The sequence below is a fragment of the Delphinapterus leucas genome, chromosome X (assembly GCF_059928025.1).
Source record: "Delphinapterus leucas isolate spDelLeu-1000000601 "Yukka" chromosome X, BTC_Dleu_Yukka2, whole genome shotgun sequence".
Taxonomy (NCBI): Eukaryota; Metazoa; Chordata; class Mammalia; order Artiodactyla; family Monodontidae; genus Delphinapterus; species Delphinapterus leucas.
In genome coordinates, this window is record NC_143150.1 from 117,403,933 (window position 1) to 117,413,169 (window position 9,237).

General features: G+C 38.2%; 1 protein-coding gene across 2 annotated transcripts in view; it reads right to left on the reverse strand.

Moving 5' to 3' along the window:
• Positions 1-8,422, reverse strand: part of PPEF1 (protein phosphatase with EF-hand domain 1) — an 80,366-nt gene extending 71,944 nt beyond the window's left edge. For both annotated transcript variants that reach the window (XM_089904739.1, XM_089904740.1), the window contains exon 1: positions 8,368-8,422. In XM_089904739.1, coding sequence (XP_089760865.1) covers positions 8,368-8,407 — 40 coding nt within the window. In that variant the 5' untranslated portion in view covers positions 8,408-8,422. The remainder of the gene's footprint in view (positions 1-8,367) is intronic.
• Positions 8,423-9,237: the final 815 nt, after the last annotated feature.

Here is a 9,237-nt window from a genome sequence, read left to right on the forward strand (position 1 = left end):
CGCAACGAGAAGCCGCTGCAATGAGAAGACTGCACACCACAACGAAGAGTAGTCCCCGCTCACCGCAACTAGAGGAAGCCCGCATGCAGCAACAAAAACCCAATGCAGCCAAAAATAAATAAATAAATGAATAAGAAGTTCTCTATAGGTTTGGAAGGTATGATGTTAGCAGATGTAGATAGAATACGTTGTTTTTCATTATTCAGTTATGCAGAGAGATTACAATTAAAAATTAAACTTGAAATTTTTTTCTAAAGTCATAATATTTGGTAATTTTAAAATGTTTTCTAAATTATTGTGTACTTCAATTTTTTTTGTGGTAACTGACGATGTTTTATAAGAAGTTAAATTTAGGAGTAATAATGTCTATCTTCAGTGTGGTCCAGCAGAGGTTATTTTTCTCATTTGGATTTGGTTTGAGATTTGAGAAAACTTAATTATTTCATTTTACGTTTGAAAACTAGAAATGCAGAGCATCTTGGTAAATTTTATCTCAGGTTCATTTTGCAGGCAGAAAAGCCAAAATATTCTACTTGACTATCTTAATGATCATTTCTACTTGGTAGTCTTTCTTAGAATAGCATCTTACTCCAAAAAAACACCTTTCTTCTTCCCAGCTTTACTTACTGAAAAATCAGGCTCCTCTTGGGAAAACAACAACAACAACCAAACAAACAAAACCAAAAACAACCTCAGCAGTTTCACTATATCATCTTTTTTTTTTTTAACATCTTTATTGGAGTATAATTGCTTTACAATGGTGTGTTAGTTTCTGCTTTATAACAAAGTGAACCAGCTATACATATACATATATCCCCACATCCCCTCCCTCTTGCATCTCCCTCCCACCCTCCCTATCCCACCCCTCTAGGTGGTCACAAAGCACTGAGCTGATCTCCCTGTGCTACGCGGCTGCTTCCCACTAGCTATCGGTTTTACATTTGGTAGTGTACATATATCCATGCCACTCTCTCACTTTGTCCCAGCTTACCCTTCCCCCTCCCCGTGTCCTCAAGTCCATTCTCTAGTAGGTCTGCGTCTTTATTCCCGCACTATATCATCTTATAACTACCTTACTGAGAAATCCCAACTGGTGAGGTATAAACAAGAACTGATTTTCTTTTCCCGATCATTGCCTTCACCAATGTTCTGTCAACTTTCCCCTTCTCATCAGCTAACTGACACATCAAGTCAATTCCACCAGTTCTGGTTATTAAAACTCAGTCTTGTTATTTAAGACCATAATAAAAATATTGCTTTTCTTCTTAAAAAAAAAAAAAGTCCAGTCTGGCCCTTCCTTTCATACATTTGATGACCCTCATTTCTTATAAGTTCAGTGATGAATATATGAAAAAGCACCATTTCCCTAAACCAATTTTTTTTTCTTTTCTTTTTTTTTTTTTTTTTGGGCCTTGCTGTGCAGCTTGCAGGATCTTAATTCCCCAACCAGGGTTTGAACCTGGGCCCCCTGCAGTGGAAGCACAGAGTACTAACCACTGGGACACCAGGGAATTCCCTAAACCAATTCTTTTTTTTTTTTTTTAATTTAGTTTTGCCTGCACTGGGTCTTCGTTGCTGTGCACGGGCTTTCTCTAGTTGCAGCAAGCAGGGGCTACTATTTGTTGCGGTGTGCCGGCTTCTCATTGCTGCGGAGCACGGGCTCTAGGCGCCTGGGCTTCAGTAGTTGTGGTTCGTGGGCTCTAGAGCGCAGGCTCAGTCGTTGCGGCGCACAGGCTTAGATGCTCCGCGACATGTGGGATCTTCCCAGACCAGGACTCAAACCTGTGTCCCCTGCATTGACAGGCGGATTCTTAACCACTGCGCCACCAGGGAAGCCCCCTAAACCATTCTTAATCAAAACTACTCAATATGAAATATCAATAAACATCAAATCATAATCCTTCTGCTGGTTTTTATCCACATAAAAAAGAATAACATAGATTTTCTTCCTAACGTGGGTAGCTAACGTGCATCATATGTGAAAACAATCAAAAGCGTTAACATTTCAAATGCAAGTACTGTCCTTGTGGGCTGTAACTATTATAACTAATAATAATAATTTAATGAATGCCAGCTATAAGAATATTTGTGCAACATGTGATTAGAATTAATCCATACCTATTTGGTTTACAATTCTGTCAACGTGAATCTACAGTAATTAAATATAATAAAATCTTGACTTATAACTGAATGATGCCTTAACAAGTTGTTCTAAAGAAAATACCTCAAAAATACCCCCTACACACAATCTTCTTTTGCCCAGTACAGACTCAAAATCTGGACTAGGAAAAATCTAAAGCCCATAATTTAAAAAAAAAAACAACAATTTCTGCCTCTACCACCTGCATATGTCACTTTGAATACAAGCTCCAGACGTTGCTGGAAAAAGAAAAGCACAAACCGAACCATGTTTATAGTTATTTCATTTCTCAATTATGAATCTGGATTAAAATCATGAGTGTTCATACAATAAGTTCAATAGATGCCAAAATGAAATTTTGTAAAATTCAACACCTGTTCTTGATTTTTTTAAAAACTCATAAAGCTAGGAATGGAAGGATACCTCCTTAACGTATTTTTTAAAATTTAAATCAACGGTAATGGTTTTTCCATTAAATCATTAACAAAACGAGGATGCCCACTTTCAATGTTTCATTTTAACACTGTTCTGCTATCTCCAGCAAATATAATAAAACATGAAGCCAAAATAAGAGCAGTGACTCTTGCATAGAAAGATATAAAAATAAAGTTACTTGTGACCAGTGTGATTAAATATCTACACTCAAGGAAATCAACTGAAAAACTCCCGGAATTGATAGGAGAATTAAAATAATACAGCGTTTAATCTCACTGGTTTGAATCACAGCTTCACCACTGATAAGATGAATAACCTTGGGAGGTTACCTAATAAGCCTCAGTATTCTCATCCACAAAAGGGGGATGAGAATACTAATTCCACTGGTTTGTCATGAAAACTAAATGAAATGATATATTTAAAGCACTTAAAAGACATGGCACATGGCATTTAATAAATATGAGTAGTAATAATTATTATTATTATTATTTAATGTTACTGTTCAATAGTATCACAATACAAAATAAACAGACATAAACCAAACGCTTTACTAAATACTACCAATAATCATTAGGGAGATATAGGGGGGGAAATATCTTATTCACCATAGCAACAAAAAATATAAAATACGTGGCTTGATAGGACATTTTGATTGATCTGGGAAGCAGAAAGAAAAGTCAAAACAACACTTCCACTGACTCCATCCCACTCCCCACTTCCACCAGACTCTGTTTAAACCTGTTGCTATGTATATAGCAGCTTTGGCTTTCTACCTGTGGGAGGAGGCTGATGTGAAAAATCAGACTGGGGAATGGATGTGCAGCATCTCCCCATCAAGTCCTATTAATTGGCTTTGAGCAAGCAGTAGGACATGTAGGTCACCTCTCACCTTTGGAACACCCAGAATGTCTCAGCATACTCTGTGCCTCAGAGGTAAAACCATTAAACTGGCCCTGGTATCTGGAAATGTTAAGTGACCTTCCAGTCCCTAAATATACCCTGCTTAGGGGTCATAGCACTTCTGCCAAACAGGCCTAGGTAGAGGTTGTCTGGAACTCTCCCACCAAAAAGGGCCATCAGAAAGCAACCTACAGTAATGTACAGTATGGTGACTCTAGTCAATAATACTCTATTATATATTGAAAGTTGCTAAGAGAGTACATTTTAAAAGCTCTCACCACACACACACAAAATTGTAACTATGTGAATGGATGCATGTGTTAACTAACACCGTGGTAATCATTTTGCAATATATGCATATAAGAAATCATTATACTGTACACCTTAAACTTATATAATGTTATATGTTAACTATATTTTAATAAAGCTGGAAAAAATTTTGAAAGTGAAATCAACATACAGCAATAATCTGTAAATCTCTTTTTCTGATACATATAATAACTAAATCAGTATGATTCTAGGACCCTATAATAGAGAGATGTATAAGATAACAGATAGCCCGGAAATATGCCCTATTACACATTTTTAAATGAATATATTATGAAGGAGGCACTACAAAACATGATGAAAAGATAAATTATGAAATAAATGTCGTGGGGAAAATTTGGTTAACTACTTGGACATTTTCTTCATAGGTGTGTTTTTTAATTATTCTCAACCACTAGGCATCAAATTTTCCTTTTTTAGTTTAATATCAAAAATTCAAAATTTATGAAATGTTAAAACTTTTAGAAGTCAAATCATAAAAAATCTAGAAAAATAGCCATGGTAATCCACATTTTAAATATTTCAGGGCCTTCTAAGTTTAAAAGCCAAGGATTCACAAAGAAAAAGATACTTAGACTTGAAAAGAAAGATAATTTAAATAATTAATGGATGAAAATTTCCTAAACCTGACAAAAATATCAACTTAGATATAACAGAAGCTCAGCAAACCCCACACAGGATAAATAAAAATGAAACCTCATCAAGGCATATTATGGTTGAACGCTATTTTCCAATGCCACTTAGGTTATTTTGTTTCTTCCCCACCTCCTTTGGGTGATGGTTATTCATTTGTAATACAATTAAGTTCATTTGTCACAGTGTGTATTCTACTTGGGAATCACATTCTCTCTCTCTACCTATTTTTAATTAATTATTATTTTTTTTTTTTAGGGATGTGAAACATTATCATGGTTCTAAGAGTCAGAACTACAAAAAGGTATTCTCAGAGATGTGTCACTTTCCCCTCATCTCTCCTACCCAAACCCCATTCTCCCCATTCTTTCTGCCCTGCTCCCACCCATCCCTCCATTTCCTGTAGGTAAATAATGCCATTAGTTTCTGATTTACCCTGTAGGTTTCTCCTGTATTTATTTTTGCACAAATGAGCACACATAGACACACACACATGCGTGCACACTCTTATCAGGCAAGGGTTTCTTAAGCAGGATACAGAAAGCACTAACCATAAAAGAAAAACTTGTACTACATTAAAATCAAGAATGTCTACTCACGGGCTTCCCTGGTGGCGCAGTGGTTGAGAGTCCGCCTGCCGATGCAGGGGACACGGGTTCGTGCCCCAGTCTGGGAAGATCCCACACGCCGCGGAGCAGCTGGGCCTGTGAGCCATGGCCGCTGGGCCTGTGCGTCCGGAGCCTGTGCTCCGCAACTGGAGAGGCCACAACAGTGAGAGGCCCGCGTACCGCAAAAAAAAAAAAAAAAAAAAGAATGTCTCCTCACCAAAAGACATCATTTAAAGATTAAAGACTAGGGGGATAGATAAAAGCCAAAGACTAGGAACAGATATTTGCAATAAATTTATCTAACAAAGATTCACATTCTCATACTTAGAAAACCTACAGAACTCTTAGAAATTGGTAAGAAAAAGGCAGATACCCAATAGAAAAATGGGCAAAAGACCTGAACAGGCACTTTGCCATATGGGATGTCCACGTGACTGCTAAACATTCAAACAGGCGAGCAACTTCTCTGCTCACCAGGGGAATGCAAATTAAAGCAGAAATGTGATACTACTACATACTCACCAGAATGGCTAAAATGAAAAGGACTGATAATTTTGAGTGTTGGCAAAGATACTGAACAATTGGAACTCTCATACACTGTTGGCAGTATAACTTGGTACAACAATTTTGTAAAACTGTTTATCAGTACCTAATAAAGCTAACCATATGCATGCCCTATAACTCCAAACTTCCTTTCCTGGGTTGTGGTACATCTTTATAATAATGGTCCCCAACGAATCATGTCTCCTTGTATTCATATCCCTTTACAAGATAATGCTGCTGCTACTGCTCCCTGCAAGAGATGGATCTTTCCTAACCCCTTTGAATCTGCACCTAGCCTTGTGACTTGCTTTGACCAATAGGATATGGCAGAACTGATTTTGTGTGAGTTCCAGAGCAAAGGCCTAAAGAGGCCTTGTGGCTTCTGCCTTTGCCCTCTTGGGATCTAGCTGCCATGTAAAGAAGTCCAGGATATCCTGTTGGGCAGAGAGGCTGCATGAGGAGAACTGAGGTACCCAAGTTCATAGCCCACACCAAAGTCCCAAACATGTTAAGAAAACCATTTGGACCTCCCTCTCCAGCCCAGCTAAGTTGAGTGAGCCCAACTGACAGCACGTACAACAAAGACAAGCCATCCCCACTGAGCCCTTCAAATACCTGACCCACAGAATCACAAGCAATAAAATGGTTGTTGTTTTAAAGCACTAAATTTTGGGGTGGTTTATTATACAGCAATAGATAACTGAAAATGAGTATATAGCAAAAGAAAAGAATACATATGTTCACTAAAAAGGACAAGTACAAGAATGTGCATAGTAGTACCATTTAAATTACCAAAACTGAAAACAACTCAAATGTCCATAACAATAGAATGGATAAATTTTGGTATATTCATAAAATTAAATATTATTCAGCAATAAGAATGACCAAAGGGATGACTCTCACAAATATAAAGTTGAGTAAAAGAAGCAAAACTGTATGTTTTCATTTATACAGAGAAGTTCAAAAACAAGCAAAACTAATCTAGGAGGTAGAAGTCAGGAAAGTAGTGAGGAGGGTGCAGGGATTGGGTAGTGAGTGGCAGAGAACAGGAGGGGGCTTCTGCGGCTATGATAATGTTTTATTTCTTGTTCTGGGTGCATGTTACAAGGCTGAGTTTACTCTGAGAAAATTTATTAAGTCATATACTTATCATTTGTGTACTTTCCTGTAATTTGTATACTTTTCTTCCAGAAAAGTTTACATAAGAAGTTTAAACCACTGTCCCCTTCTCTGATAAAATTTTAAAAATATTTTTAAATCACTTGTATAATTTTTTAAAGCAGATTTTTAAAAATATAGAGCCTAAGTAAATATCTTTGCGCTGGAACCCAGCCATCTGTGGCTATGAATATCCATAAGTGATTCTGATGCATAGCTCAGATTAAAATATTAGGTCATTAGCAGAAAGAGGGCTGTTTCATTTCATTATTATTATATTTCCTCTCAGAAATATTTTTGCCAAAGAACATGAAGCACAAACAACTGTCTTCAAATTGTAATTAGCTAAAAGAAAAAAAATGGCAAAATACCTACTTCCCACTCACTCCCCACTCCTCAGGTTTGGCTATTCCACCTTTCAGAAACCTTCTACAGATCATTAAATGCTTTAATTAGTTTCACACATATGTACTTAGCTCAGAGCATACCATTAAAACACCCTTCTTTCACCACTTTGAAGGATGCTCACTAGATTAAATGATGCTTTAGATGCCATACACATTTTTAACTAGAGCAAAAATAGTTGGCCCAAATTAAAGAAAAATGAGCTTCTAAGTCAAGTGCCTACCTTGAAGATAACAACAGGCAGATCTTAATTTGCAGAGAAATACATGACATGTGAATAACTATAATTTTTTTTTTTTTGGCTGTGCCGAGTGGCATGTGAGATCTTAGTTCCCTGACCAGGGACTGAAGCCATGCCCCCTGCAGTGGAAGCACTGAGTCCTAACCACTGGACCGCCAGGGAAGTTCCTCAATAACTATCATTTTAAAATCATTTTGAATCACACCTATATTGTCTGTATCTGAAATGATTTATTTAGTCATTTCAGAATGACTAAATAAATGATAGATAAATACACAGCCTGACAGACAGCTAGCTAGCTATGGAGAAAACAGAGACATGATGGTGCCAACTGTGTTTAATCCCCCACCCAGATCTGTTTCATGAAATAGTCAAGATATTTTGATCTCTCAGCACAAAAGTTCTGTAGATTAAAAATAAGATCCTCTTAAAAAAAATAAATAAATAAGATCCTCTTTACTAAGCTACTATTGTACATTAGTAGGTTGTGGTTCAGAGAAGGTATTCAACATACTAATGTAAAATGAAATCTAATTCAGTTTATTTATTTAGTTTTTGCAGTACGCGGGCCTCTCACTGTTGTGGCCTCTCTCGTTGCGGAGCACAGGCTCCGGACACGCAGGCTCAGTGGCCATGGCTCACAGGCCCAGCTGCTCTGCGGCACGTGGGATCCTCCCGGACCGGGGCGCGAACCTGCGTCCCCTGCATCGGCAGGCGGACTCTCAACCACTGCGCCACCACGGAAGCCCTAATTCAGTTTTTTGAAAATGAAAAAATTAAATGGTCAATTAGTTAACAGCAATCAAGGATGGAAAAAGCCAGTTAAACTGTTTTCACCAGTTGCTTGGTGTCACACAGACAAGACAGACGGCCATCTTTTTAATTTCTTAGTGTTCTCCCATCTTCAGTTCACATTCCTTGATGAGACAATTCAATATTTAATGACTGCTTTTCAAAAGACTAAACTTTTTACTTACCTGGATCTTCCTCAAGTACACGTGTATAGTTTTCCAACATGAAGGAGAAGAAGTTCGATAGCTGGACAAAATAAAAATACATTGATCAATTAATGAATCCCAAACAGGTACTGTTGGTATTCCATACAAGTCCCCTTTACTCCTCTGAAGTTCTCATCTGCCAGCTGCCATAGATGGTAATGGGTATCGCTTCTACCTGCCCTCCTCCTCCCCAGGATTGCCCTTGGCAGATGGGCAGCAGCTCCCCCAGAGTCGCTTAGGATATCAGATATCCCTCCCTCCTGGGGGGATGCCCATAGGAAAAGACTAACTGAAGCAAGAGTATCACAGCCCAGACCCCCACCTCTCTTGCCACTGGGTGGGACAAACTGACGCATTTCACACTTCAGAGCTCCCAGTGGGATCAGGCTGAGGTCAGACTTCTCCAGAAAACATATTTTTGCCTAGCTTCTTCCCTGTCCTATCTTGCTTTCCTCACTCCCTTATAGGTTTTTCCTGAGAATACTCTCTCAGGAAGTCACTTGTACCAGAAGCCCCTATCTCAGACTCTGCTTCTAGGAAACCCACTTAAGACAGCTGCTAGATTTTTTTCATTATGATCTCTTCTATTTCTTTCGGTGGTGAGAATAAGGGATATTCTTAAATGCCAAATATATTTGGTAAATGAAGGAAAGAAGGGAGGGAGGAAGTGAAAGATGGAAATCTACCAGCATTCCAACCATCACCTAGATACTGCCTCTATGCCCACCAATTATCTGCAAAGACCTGCATGTATACAGCACAAATAACTTCCAAGCCCTGTCTCCCGTGAAGAGTGAACACTAAGGAACCTTATCAATCTGGGAGTAGATCTGGCAGTTGAGGGAAGGA